Source organism: Gadus chalcogrammus, chromosome 17 (assembly GCF_026213295.1).
Source record: "Gadus chalcogrammus isolate NIFS_2021 chromosome 17, NIFS_Gcha_1.0, whole genome shotgun sequence".
Classification (NCBI taxonomy): Eukaryota; Metazoa; Chordata; class Actinopteri; order Gadiformes; family Gadidae; genus Gadus; species Gadus chalcogrammus.
The window spans coordinates 8373777-8388206 of record NC_079428.1 but is presented as its reverse complement, the minus strand read 5'-3'; the positions used below and the strand labels follow the sequence as shown (position 1 = coordinate 8388206).

The 14430-nt window shown below is 43.4% G+C and overlaps 1 protein-coding gene across 1 annotated transcript in view; it reads right to left on the bottom strand.

Annotated features, from left to right (window-relative positions):
• The window catches only part of dnah2 (dynein, axonemal, heavy chain 2), a 228338-nt gene that overhangs the window by 31046 nt on the left and 182862 nt on the right, over positions 1–14430 (bottom strand). Inside the window, exons 67-73 of the mRNA XM_056576101.1 lie at positions 13383–13593; positions 11711–11827; positions 10591–10732; positions 10003–10172; positions 8825–8941; positions 6975–7139; positions 940–1062 (exon numbers count right to left, since the gene is read on the bottom strand). Coding sequence (XP_056432076.1) covers positions 940–1062; positions 6975–7139; positions 8825–8941; positions 10003–10172; positions 10591–10732; positions 11711–11827; positions 13383–13593 — 1045 coding nt within the window. The remainder of the gene's footprint in view (positions 1–939; positions 1063–6974; positions 7140–8824; positions 8942–10002; positions 10173–10590; positions 10733–11710; positions 11828–13382; positions 13594–14430) is intronic.

Here is a 14430-nt window from a genome sequence, read left to right as displayed (position 1 = left end):
AATTGCAATTCAAATAACCTCTTCGAGCCTTAATCCGAATGAGCCCCCTCCCAGAGGGTCTGCAACGCGCAGGAGCACCATTAATTAATATTGGCTATTGGTAAAACAGCCCTCCCTGAGCATTAAGAATGATAAATGTCAGACTACAATGACGCTCATTAATTCAACATTGAGCCATTTTATTGTCATAGAGGGCAGAAATGTGGATCCATACGCTACTTTCTGAGAACCAGAGGCGCTGCATCCCATTAGGCATACCAGGCAATTGCTTGGGGCCCCGGGCCACTACTAGGGGGCCCCCTAGAGCCCCAAAAAAACAAAAACGCTCCATACCCCCCCCCCCCCCCCCCCCCCCCCCCCCCCCCCCCGTCAACAATCGCTCCATACCCCCCCCCCGTCAACAATCGTCAACAATCCTCTGCCTAGGGCCCCCACACTCCCTAGAATCGCCCCTGCTGAGAACTAAAGGGAGACAAAACAACGTCATGCGAGTAAGAATAATGTTGAGTCTGCGGTTGATTGCTGAATTGTACAAGGATTACACATCCGAGTGAATAGCGGATAAACAATAGAAAGATCAGCAATGGTTTGGTCTGGTCTGACTTTGGTTGATATTAATTGGGGGAAGAAGGTTCATAATAAGAGGCTGCAAAAGGAGCTCGGGCTGGGTGATATCGTCAAAGATAAATGTCCTGATATTTTATATTTTCAGGTCATTTTGACGACGTCCATAAATTACGATATTTTCTAGCCATCATGAAAAATGAATTTTGACGTACAAAGTTACTTAGATGAGCTAACCTAATATACTGCTATTTCCTAAATAAAAGCCGGAAACAAACATCTTAGCCCACAATATGTATATATGAAAAAGAGACAATTTTAAGCGATGAATAACAATAAAAACAAGACATAATAAAGAATGTGTGTGTGTATCACCTCCTTCATCCAAAGGGCCACCAGCTGGTCTCTGTAGTTGGACAGGAAGGGGCCCAGGTAGGACAGACAGGAGGCCGCTAACAAGCAGTCTCCCACCAGGTAGCCCATGTTCTCCTCCAGACCCTGAACACACACACACACACACACACACACACACGCACACGCACACGCACACACGCACGCGTGCTGAAACCTCACATATTCACAGGGTACTATGCATCTTTGGGTATGACAAACACTAGGTGTGTGTGAGTGTATAGGTATACAATATAGTACTCTCACAGTACAATACTCTCTCACACACTATCATCTCTCCCTCCAACACTACCATGCTCTCGCTCACAAACACTTCTCTCACACACACTATCAAGCTCAGTCTCATACACACAATCATTCAATTAAATTGCAATAAAGCTTCACTGGCATGACATTTCAATGAAAGAAACATGTTGTCAAACAGATATAAGCACAAACATGTATTAACTAATAAGAGACAATAGAGGAAACAATAAGATATCTATTCCATTGATAATTTCATAAATATACTTATTATATACAGGATTCCATAAAAAGTATTGTGCCCTTTAATCAACAATTTGATAACCAGACCATGGTTACCAAAAAAAACATGGTAACAATGAACACCAGTAAATGAGAAGAGCAAAGGTAGTGTGTGAGAGAGAAGTTTGATAGTGTGTGTGTCACGACAAGTTGAAGCAGGGCAGCAGGAACAAAAGGGATCCAAATAGAGAAGAGATTTTGGGAAGAGTAACAAAAAGGCTTTAATAAAAAATATATATATATATCAGTTCCAAAAACTGACAAACAACTAGAGAACAACAACGACAGAGGGGACATGACTAATACAACAAACCCACAAGGGAACAAAGGAAGTGAAGTCGTATCAATGGGGCGAGACTTATCAGAGCATGGCAGGTGCAGGTGGGAAGATTGACAAAGAGTATGTAGGGGGATGAAGGAAGTGCAGATGGGAGGGGCAGGATCTGTGACGTGAGGGGAAAAGTCTGAGGACATCTGGTGGACAGGTGGAGAATGGAAACGAAATGACAAAAATAACTGAGTCAGACGATGACACTGTGAGAGAACATGACAGTTTGTGAGAGAGAGTAGGAACATGTGAGAGATAGAGAGTCGGATACTGTGTGTGTGAGAAGGTATGATTGAAACAGAAGGCAGAATGATTGAACAGGATGTTCCATTCTACATTTCTGATTGGTTTGCATTTCCCGCCTGTTCCCACCCCTTCAGAATGCTGTTTATCTGAAGCACCTGAGGAGAAACGGTGGATAGGGAAAACATGACTCAAGCCATTGAAATACTTAGAGGTAATGTGTGTAGAATTTTGTAGCCTCTAGCGGAACAGACATTGTACATTTGTATATAATCTCATGACAATAACAATCATTCTGTTTTCGTTGCCTTAAAATTAGCCATTTATATCTACATAGGGAACAGACAAACGCCTCTAGAGAGAAGGCGTTCTAAAATGAATGTGTTTTAGGCTGAGGGTTGTGAGAAGGAGGGGTGCATGTCATCCCCATGGCTATGACCCATTTGAGAAGTAAGAGCGTTACAATAATCGAAGCCATGCTGGATATGAACTGCATCACACACATTGACGTTACACTAGGTATATAGAAGCTTAACCCTCTCACAGACAAGGACATCAACCGCTTTGTGGACGGAGCTCCACACATCCACACACACCGTGGCGTTATATACAAGTGTCCCAGAAGCTTCACCCTCTCGGACACGGACATCAACATTAATCACTGAGAAGACGGAGCTCCACACATCCGAACACACCGTGGCATTTAACTATAAGTGTATCCCTCTCTCGGACGTGCCTCATCTGGGAACAAATATGCTAGGTCCTTCCACCAAAACATCCTGTGTATATAAAGGATTCAATTTTAATGGAGTTTAACTTTTTGATCCAAGTGTAAAATAGTGTAGGAAATGGAAGTTTGTGGAGGAGGGGGATTATTTCCCTGCTTGAAAACTTAAATCAGGCTAGGCTAGCTAGTTGGTGCTAGGCTATACAGTGCAAGTAAACATCTGCTCAAAGTGCCGACTGCTAACGAGATTAATTATCACACCACAGGCGCACGGCATTAGATGTGCGCGGCACTAGAGTTGTTGGGAACACATTACTGGGGGAATTCCACATCCTCCATGTTGGAATGTCTTTGGAGCAGTGCTTGCCCTTTGAAGCAGTACTGAAAGCATCCCGATTTGACCAGGAGGAACGAACAAATCCCTGGATCGGTCCACAGGTGGAACATGGACATAGGACTAAATCCTGTGATCACCTTAACAGACTACTATTTGAGGAGTACAGCTCATCTCTTTCAACAGCCTCATCACACAGAGAATAAAAGTGGGTGAAACTGACAAGTGGTGGGCTTTGAAAGACGACAGTTGTCTGTTTGAGAGCGGAGTCTACGTGCAGGCTGCGGTCGTATCCCCGGTTCAAGCACCTGAGTGCCAAGAGGAGAGACCAAGCCTATAATGTGGTCTGGCAGCTGGCTGACCGTTTGAGCACAAGATGCAGCAAGAGCAGAGATGCAGAGGTCTCCTAAACCAGATCGAAACACAATGAGAAGAGGCTGAAACACCCGCAAAAATGAAGTTTGACAAATAGCAGGAAACTGCCATGATGCTTGGGGAGGACGCAGATCGAGACTACCAAGCTGAGAATAGCAGGAAATCAAGAGATGAAAAATAGCACCATTAAAAGTCAAATGTAATGTTAAAAACCTGAAGTGTTTTTAAAACTTTTTTGCCAATTCCAGCCAATTGAAAGTCTGCATAAATGCACATTTTTGTATGGCACAGGATGGCAGCTCAGCTGAATAACATAAGCTCAAGTATGCTGTTGAGTTTGAAGTGGTGAAAAGGAAACACGGCATGTAGGAATAATGGCTTGTATGGTATGGCATCATTATCTTGTTTCGTTCAGAGTAACTTAATCTCAAGATGCAGTCCCTGTGCAGGAGCTTGCCTCACAATTTGACGCCAACCAAAGATGCAAGGACTTCTTTGATGAATGGGGCTATACGTTGCTTCAAACACTTATCCTACAGTAAAAAATATCAGATGTCCATCAAATTTTCAAATGATATGATGATATATTATTTGGGATACCAACTTTCTCTGAAGGAGTGAAGCTTATATTTTGTTATTGATCTGGGAAACAACCCGAAAACAGAATATCTCAAAAACATGGATACATTAAAGAATGCATAAACACTTCCTAATTCCCCTCATCTGCGATCTGCCGGGAAATCATGTTCAGAGATGAGTTAATGTATTCAGGTTTTAGTCATGTTATTACATTATAATTGAATTGCCGCAAATATCGTAACTTAACTGAGTCAACTACCCAAAGAGCTGTAGATAATGTTATGTGGGGTAGTTTGCAGTTATGTCATAGAGATTATGGGGAAAGTTTTTATTTTTGTAAAGAAGTGAAACGCTTTCATCAGATTTGAAAGACATGTCTGGGGTACTTCGGTTGAAAATGAAGGGTCATTTGAATAACAGCTGGCATGGTGTCCTCCCATTGGGATCTCATTGGGATATGACTTTATAACCAACATTCCAAACCAGCAAAACAGCATATGGTTTGCTCCTTAAGAGGTGAATGCTAAACATTCAAGTAGGGATTCAACTTTTGAAAGATGTGCTTTACGGCCTCTTTTTTTTACAAATCTCCTCTCCGACCAGCCAGAAAAATACACTTGCGCCCAGTTTCAAGGCTTTCTGCCATGAAACATTAGATATTAATATAGAATCTGATTTGCAGGTGATCTTGTGCCTTTTAGGCTCAAAATAGAATTGCTTGAGACTGATTGGGGGTGTCGGTTAAATGTGCAAGATAAAAGGCATACATATAGAATGAGGTAAGTGGATAATTATATAGAAATATAGCTGCCCCATTTGCATTTTTAGCTTAACATAATAAAATAGTAAAGGTTGAGGTGGTTAACAAGTTCAACAGCATAAGTGGAAACAATATATTCTGTCTACCTTTTTGGTCAATGCAGGGCTAATCTAAGTAATGTATCAATTTCAATACAGTTGTGTTTTGTACTGTTTTGTTGTGCTAGGTCTCAGAGAGCACTTCACATCAGGAATTCTTGCATGAAACATAACCATTGCAGGGTTACCTGGCAAATGCAGGAGGTTATGGCCTTACAAAGAACCAGGGACCTTCTAGTTCAGGATATCATGTTTCAGGCTGTTCACGTATTTTATTTTGTCTTCCAAATTAATCCTAATCATATACATGCACAAAACAATTAATGTATTCAATATCTAAATAAATTCAATAAGAGCATTTTTACTTATTCAGATCAACTCATTTAGACAATTTGATCGAAGGAGGCATGAGATTTTTTGTTGTTTACATAATTAGATTTTTAAGAGACAAAGGTCAAATGACCAGCCATGGTATCGTTAAGAGAATCGTGTGAATGAATCCGTATTGTACCAATGTTCAGTATTCTTGTATGGCCCTTAAATCGGGCAAGGTAAAGCGATGTCATGCATATGCTTCATGAACCACCTTCAGAAAACACAGGTAACTCCAATTAGCCCCAATAATGCATTATTCTTTTAGTTAAAAAGTGAGGAGTGTGTGTGGATGAGTCAGACTGATTGGAATTTGGGGCTGAGAGTGGCTGCACACCTGTTGCACATTGAGTAATCAGTGTGTACAGGTTAAACCAGGCATCACCACCCATTCTGGCTGATCTCCGGCATGCCAGCACAACAAACCTGCTGCTGTGCATCATTATACTCAACTTTGGCAATAGACCGGTCCCAACATCACCAACCTGCGTCCTTGTTTTGAAGGAGCCCAGTGAAAGCCACCTAGCTGGAGTGAGGCAGCCACCAAGCTGGAGTGTGGCAGCCACCTAGCTGGAGTGTGGCCGCCACCTAGCTGGAGTGTGGCCGCCAACTAGGTGGCGTATGGCCCAATGTCGCAATGTCCGTGCTGGATTAAGCAGTTTATCATTGAAGTGCAATGGGTTAAATGTTTGGCACACACCTCTGCAACTTCAATCATACTGCCATGCCCTCTGTCCTTACCCTGTTCATTGTGCAGAAGTCTCTCTCACACGCTTGACGCCAGAATGATGAGCACAATTGCTGCCAAACGGCTGAGTAATGGGTATGTCTGTCCCCATTCGTCACACTCACTAGCTAGAAGAGTCATTATTTCAGCTTGGTTTTTGTCCCAGTGGAGTAATTTTAAAGGGATGTTAATTTTCATTATTTTAATTAAACAAGATGTGTCTGCAGGTTGAATTGAGTAATTTAAGACTTTTTAAAGACCAAATACAATGGTAAGTACAGGTGTAAAGTAAGTTGCGGTTATTACCAATACGACATTATTCCACCAGGTACGTTTAAAGGTAGGTGTAATAGGTTCAGCACAGTGATGAGCATTAGGTAGATTCAGGGATTTTCAGGCTATCAAAAGTTTTGATCCTGCTATAGAAGAATGACTAATTAAATACATAAATCGGGATGGAATGTTTATGTTGAGGATCACGGTGTCATTGCAATATCTCAGCATCATTCATCCATTAGGACCATGTTTTAAAATTGAAAAGTTTTGTACTGTGAGAGAGAGTATGATAGTGTGTGAGTATGATGGCGTGTGCGAGAATAGGACAGTGTCAGAGAGTATGATAGTATCTGAGAGAGTATGATGGTGTGTGTGTGACAATAGGACAGTGTCAGAGAGAATGACAGTGGGTGAGAGAGTATGATAGTGTGTTAGAGACTATGATAGTGTGTGATAGAGTATGATAGTGTGTGAGAATGTGACAGTGTCAGTGAGTATGAAAGTGTGTCAGAGAGTATGACACACTTTCATACTCTCTGAAAGTGAGTATGATGAAATGATCATGTGAGAGAGAGTATAGTAATGTGAAAAAGGGTATGATAGAGCGGACAGAAGCTAAGAATGAGGCATGGCCGAATGGGCCTCTCATACGTACGATGACGGTGGTCTCCCAGCGAGCCCTTTCCCCAGCCAGACCAGACACCAGCTTGTCGGCGCGGTCTAGTTTGACCTCCATGTCCTCTGAGCTCCTCCTCAGCTCCTCCTTCATCGCCAGCTTCTCATCATACTGCTTCTTCAGCTGCTCCAGCTTCTCACCCACCTACACACACAAATATATATATATATATATATACCAGGGCTGTCAAGCGATTCAAATATCTAATGGCGATTAATCGCATGGTTGGCAATAGTTTATCGTGATGAATCTCAAATAAATCCCAAAAAGATGGATGTTCAAAATGCACTGTAAAGGTCATTTTTCATTATTTGAATACTCAATTCACAAGTCCATCCTACCACTGTTATTCCACGATCAGACGATCGTGGAATAACTATCGGGTCTATCGAGAATAGCATGTCTTTCTTCAATATTAGACGAGCATAAAGTATTAATCATTCCTCTTCCACTCCGAGGTCACAAGAGATCCTTGTCCTCCAGGATGCGTAAGTGGTGTCCGACCTCGACGAACGGGGCTTTCTTTTTAGTGCTTTACATAAATTGAGTCTTGGTGAGGACTTCATTGCTTGGGTTAAACGTCTGCCTCCCCTGGCTTCTGTTTGCACTAATGAAGTCTCCTCTCCATATTTTTAATTACGAGGGACAAGGCAAGGGTGTCCCTATGGCCACTCCTGTTTTTACGTCTCTATCGAACCTCTAGCCATAGTTATCTGTGCGGATCACGCAATTTCTGGTATAACCAGGGGGGAACTGGAGTCTCTGTATGCGGATGACATTATTCTTCCCTTATTAAAATCTGCCACCTTCTTAGCTCAATGACTCTCTGCATTGAGCAATTTGGTCCTGTTACTGGTTACAAACATGATATTAGCGTACATTTGAAATAAACTGTTCCCTCTAAATGTTGTGGTAAAGGACCTCCCCCCCTGCCTCACAGAATTACGTGAACATTTGTAGATTTATATAAAAATAGCTTCTAGACTTCTTAGGCTTGACTGCTAGTTTTTTCCTCCCCCATATCTCACAGGCTGCATAAACTAAGTAAAAATGAGTTGCTCAAGTTTCTTCCCCTGTTCTCGGCAATCCCCATCTTCATTCCTAATTTCCTTCTTGGAAACCTTTGACCAAGCATTCTCTTCATTTAAATGGAACAAAGACTCCACTAGGATACGGAAGTCACTCTCTATCAAAAGTTGCCCTACCAAATTGATACTATTAAAAAGTATATTATTGGGCAGCAAATATACACTGCATCCTATTCTATTACAAAGACCCAGCAGTGAACTGTGCCAGGAACCATTCTCCCGCTCTGACTAGCATTGTATTAGGGTGTGCCTTAGCAGCTGCCATGCGGGACTCCTGCTGTTCAGTAACTCAGTGATGTCACCAAGTCACAAAGTAAATGTTGATTGATAACAAGCTGTTTCAGACAGTTCAGGAGAAGACATTTCTGTGAGACCTTATAAAGAAATTGTTGTACATGGTTATACTTAGCAGACATTATACATGGATACAAAAAGCTATATAACACACTAAAAGAAAGAGAAAGGGAAAAATAGGAGCTCTTTAAAATATCATAAACCAACAAATGAACAGGAATGTGAACACTAGTTTGTTATTAATAACATCAAGATATCCTCTTAATTTCTTAAAATATAAGTTAATAATAATACAAATAATACAGTTTACCATTACTGACAAAATGGCTCATACAACACACACACACACACACACACACACACACACACACACACACACACACACACACACACACACACACACACACACACACACACACACACACACACACACACACACTCCCTCACCTCTCTGAGTTTGTCCTGGGCCTCTGCCAGGGAGGCCTGCTTCTCAGCCAGCTGCAGTGTGGCTGCCTGCAGCCGGGCTCGCTTGGGTTCCACCACCCGGGAGATTCGACCGTACACCTGGGGTTCACCGGGGTTGCAGGGTAAAACACGGGAGAGATAGGGTACGGGTATGAGTATAAATGTGTGAATCCAAATATGTTCTGATTTATATGTTTGTAATGCACTCCTTCATAGCAATGCAAATGTCCACATTTAATTAGATTTTTTTGTGCATTGAATGTGTGCTGCATGGTAATGGTATTGTATCTTCGAAGTCTGTGTGTGTGTGTGTGTGTGTGTGTGTGTGTGTGTGTGTGTGTGTGTGTGTGTGTGTGTGTGTGTGTGTATGTTATGTATCTATGTATATCTGTGTGTATGCATCAATGTGTGAGGGTGTTTGTGTGTATCTTTGTACCGTATTTTCCGGACTATACGTCGCTCCCGAGTATTAGTCGCATCAGTCAAAAAATGCTCCATGACGAGGAAAAAAACATATATACGTCGCATCGGTGTATAAGTCGCATTTATTTTTAAACATTTAAACAAGAACGTTTAGTCTGGAGAGACTGAATAAAATTGCAATAGCAATATAGGTGTGTCGGTCCCACTCGTAGTTCTGAGAGTATACCGAATTCAGTGACACCGGGATTCCACCGGACGCGTATGCGCCGCGGTCCTAAACCTGAGCGCACGATCTTCACAAGTCCAGCGGAGGGCTCCAGTTTTCGCCGGCCAAGTCATGCGCTGTGATATGTGTGACAGCTATGTTGCACAACATTGCAGCTAAGGCTGGGGTAGCTTTGGTTGAACCGCAGAACATTGAGGACGATGACGACGAGAATATAATTTATTCGGTGGTGCAGTAGGCTTGCAGCGTTCAGTTGTAGGCCTAATGAATGACGGTGCCATCTTGCGGCCGAAGATTATGTACGCACAATTTTGGCATATAAGTCGCTTCGAAATATAAGTCGCAGGGCAAGCCAAACTACAAAAAAACTGCGACTTATAGTCCGGAAAATACGGTAAGTCTCTCCATGTTATTGGTTGTGTTTTGTATCTATGTATATCGCGTGAGTGTGATTCTGTGTGTGTATGTGTATCTACGTGTATCCAGGTGCGCGTGGGAGCTCCTCCCTCACCTCCATGGCTCTGACCCACATGCAGAGGGACTTGGCGGCCAGCGACACCCTGCCGATGATCTCGGGCTGGAAGTCGGCCTGCGTGCAGTACTGGCCCGTCTTCTTCAGCACGCGGTCCGAGATGTTGTCCTTGTCGAAGTTAACCAAGGACTTGATGAAGCTGGACTCACCTGCAGGCAGACGGGACAGTAACACATGGATCAGAGGACAAACAAAGAACAGGTTTTGAGCCCTGTTGTCTCTTTCCGTGTTCCTTGGCCCGTTTGTAGTTCTCAAGACAAGGATATATATGAAAACAATAACTATTTTGGGTACATTTTGCCATACTGCCTTTATGAGCATGTATCTGTTAACTTGGCTTGGCATATACTCCTCAAGTGGTATTTATTCCATCAACTTCCATGTGTGCTTTCCTAAAATTGACCTAACTTGACCTTCACTGTGTCCTCCTGCCATCCACCCCTCTCCTGTTCCCCATCAATTAATTCCTTGTTCCCTGTCCATCCCCTCAGCCATCCATCATCCCTTGTTCCCTGTTCATCGCCTCTCACCCATCCTTCCATCCCTCCCTCCTTCTCCTCCCCTCACCCAGCTGTCTCTTAGCCTCTGCCCAGGTGGGGTCCTTGCACAGGAGGGTCATGACAGCCTGCATCACCGTCTCCACCAGGGCCGGGGGACGCCCGTACGACTTGATCTCCGTCATGTCTTTCTTGTTCAGGGACTCCAAGGCCTGGCCAAGAAAAATCAGCATCACAAAACGTAATGTACATTGAGGTAAGGAAGGAAGTGAGGAAAGGAATTTTAGAAAAAATATGAATGTAAGTAAGAAAGAAAGAGCGAGAGAGAGAGAAAGAGAGAGAGAGAGAGAGAGAGAGAGAGAGAGAGAGAGAGAGAGAGAGAGAGAGAGATGAAGGTTGGAGGAAAGTAAGAAAGAAGGAAGAGAAAGAAAGACAGGCTGCCTTTTGGCAGTCAAAGGAGCAGAACCCAAATTACATTTAACTCAAGGTCTCAGGGATCACACACTGTACAGCATCAAAGCATCAGACCGTCAAAAACACCAGTGCTAATAAAGACCAAAGAGACAGAAAGACTATAGCCGAGTTCCCACCAAAATGACCCTGAACTTTTAGTCCCAGGAACTGTATCCAAGGGATAAAGGTTCCTTCAGCCTCTTGTTGTCTGCGTTTCCACAGCGGGCTAATGACCGCGAGGCTAGGCAAATTAAGGACCTTATACATCAGGCTTATAGCCAATAAAGAACATAGAAAAGAGAGAAATACAGAGAGAAATATCGGACCAACAATATCGTAACTATCAAACCTCATACCAAGGGAATTCGAGCGTATGCTCCGTACTTTAATGAAAATATATAATAATAATGTATAAGTATTTAGAGGAGTATTTAGAGAACTGCTACTGAGAGGAATGATTAATACATAACAAAATGCTATAATTGTATGAATGCAGTTTACCACTATGGATGCAATTAGAGGATTGTGTGTGAATTACTGCATGTTGAACGAAAAACATTAGTGTCCGTATGTGGCTGCAGATGTAAAAATGGCTGTAAAAAATGTAAAAATTTCAGCCCTAAAGGTCCTGTACCTTTTGATGGTACTACCTCACAAGCTTTAATAAGGTTTCTGCGGTGGAAACAGGGCTTAAGGACCCCAGGCAGAGAGCAGGCAGTGAGCTGGAGGTGTCTGACCTTCATGGCCTCCTCCAGGGCGGGCAGGGCCTCATCCAGGTCCCTCTGGGCGTTCTCAGCCAGGGCCTTACACTTCACCTCCTCCGCCCCGATCTTCTCACTGTGGGCTCCTACTGCCTGTGGAGGACATTACAACATGTTTAATTACTGTGTCAATGGAAAGTGACAAATAAAGAATGCTATATGAAACTATGTGACTATAATAAAACAATCTAACTTCATCTTAACTATAGCTTACATTGCAAGTTCAGTCTTACAACACAAACTACAGTGCAAGAACATTGTAACTTTTAATCAGTTTAACTACAGGGGCAAAACACATTGCACAGAGAAGTATGGCCTTAAATATTCAAAACACTCAGTAATGTTGGTGGTGGAGAATGTGGGTGTTGAAGGGCAGAATTAACATTTTAATCACATTTGATTAAAATCTGGGTTTCTGCAAGCCAACCCACATGAAACAATTCTACTTTTTTTCTAGCCTCGATAAGCACTGCTTTGATTATTTTCACTGCAGTGAAAGACCTTTGGTGAAATTTATATTTAGTCAGAATGAGCGTTGCCATTCACACGAAGTCCTGTTTGCTATTGCTTTAAGAGTCACCGTTCTGTCGTGACGCAGCAGATTGTGGTCATTGTGGATCTGTCATGTTGAATGGTCTTTGAGGTCCTCCTCTGTTCTCCACTGTGGCAGCCAGTTCTGACACAAATCTGGCTGCCGTGTTAAACACTGGTAGTGGATGAGGTGCATATCCACCATGTTATTTCTCCTACGTTTTGTGTTGTTTTTGTTGTTTGTGGTAATCCCTCATGTTTCTTGTTTCATGTTTCATTGTTTGTGAATTAAAGTGTTTATTAATTTCGTAAGTTGGGTGTGTGTGTGTTTAATTGGTTGGAATGTGCAGCTGTGCTCCCTGCTGATTGGATTTCCAGGTCTAATCTAAGTTTAAAGATCAGCAAAGGACCACATTCATGTGGCCATCTCTATTTCATCAATGTCTTTGTCTGAGTTCACATCTAGCGTTTTTTTAAATCTGCCAGCGCTTATTTTACATTATATTCCTATGGAGCAGAGTGTTTCTGGAAAAAGTCACAGCCGTTTTTTTAAACACCTCTCCCAGCGTTTTTTTCTGCCATACGGAGCGTTGAAAAAGTTCAACTTTCAGGAAGAAAACGGCCGCCGTCAGGCATCTTTTTGGCAACCGACCAATCAAAAGCGGAACATTGACACTTCGTCGCAAAGGAAACTCTCAACTGTCAAAACAAGAAACAATTGCGGACAAATCACTCGGGAAAGTGCCGGTGGAGCGATTAATAGTTTTAATTACAGAACATGTCGAGATCTACGACATGTCCAATGGGCTCTAGCCTGGATACTAGTAGGCGAGTAACGTCGGGTCTAGAATGGGTTCGTTGCTAGGCGATAGAAAAAACGCTCTTGGCGCTTTTAGGACAAAAAACGCTGGCAGCTTTTTTTTGTTGAAAAAACAGTCGGCTCAACTTTTCCCTATTACAAAAAACATTAGATGTGAACACGGCAATATTATGTTTTTAATATATTTGTTTTCCGTTCAACTCTATTTGTTATTCTAAGCTGGGTTGGGAGACCCACACACACTCATTATGCCGCGCTTTATGATTCAACACTATCAGGATGACGACGCATGCCCACCTTCTGCTGTTCATCTGCCTCTCTCTTCTGCTGGACGATGACCACCAGGTACTCCTCACACTGCCTCTGGAAGTCGGCCACCTTCACCTTGGCCTCCTCCAGCTCCATGGACATGGCCTGCACCTTCTCCCTGGTGTCGTCGATCTTGTACAGCCCATTGCGCAGCTTGGTCACCTGCTCACCAAGCTCCCTGCGCTTCTCCGCCAGCAGCCTGCCGGAAGAGGGACACAAACACACAGGCCGTTATGTATGCAAACCTGCCCTGGTGCACACGCATGCACGCATACACACACATAAACAAAGAGTCGGTCACAGCACAGACACGGATAAGCAACTCGAGCACATACATGAAGAGACGCACACACTGCCACATGTATACATACACGGTAAAGACACACACACACACACACACACACACAAACAGACAGACACAAACGCACACACACACACACACACAAAAACGGACACACAAACAAACACTGACACACAAAGGAACAACCCGGTGAGGTGTCAGGGTTTAGTACGGCAGAGCTTGGAGTGCGTGTGAGTGGACAGGGCTGTTTACCCAGAGAGAGCGGGAGGTAATGTCAGGGGAGAGCAGATCGGCTGGGGCCAGGTTAATGGAGGGTGAGCAAGAGAGGAGCGGACGAGTGTGACACCAGATGCAACAAGATGATGCCTTAACGAGAGCAACAACAACAACAACGACAACGGCAGCAGAAAAACGAGGGAGCAGATCGACCGCATCCTTCCTGTGTTAGGTTGAACAGAAAAAAAGCAGTACACGTGCGTGCAGCTCCTGGCTTCCAGTCGGAGCAGCCTTCAACACGGAACAACACTAAACATGGCCCATCCAAGGCCTGTGGATTCAGCTCTGCGTGTGTGGGCTCTTTGAGGGTTAACAATTAGTCTTGGCCTGCCGCCTTCGATGTGATAAACCTGCTGGGCTCCAGCCATACAAATGACCTTCTAATTCTGCACACCGGCTCCTCCCCTCCCGGGTCACGGTGGGGGGGGCTCCTGGCAAGAAGTTGATGACATACAATAA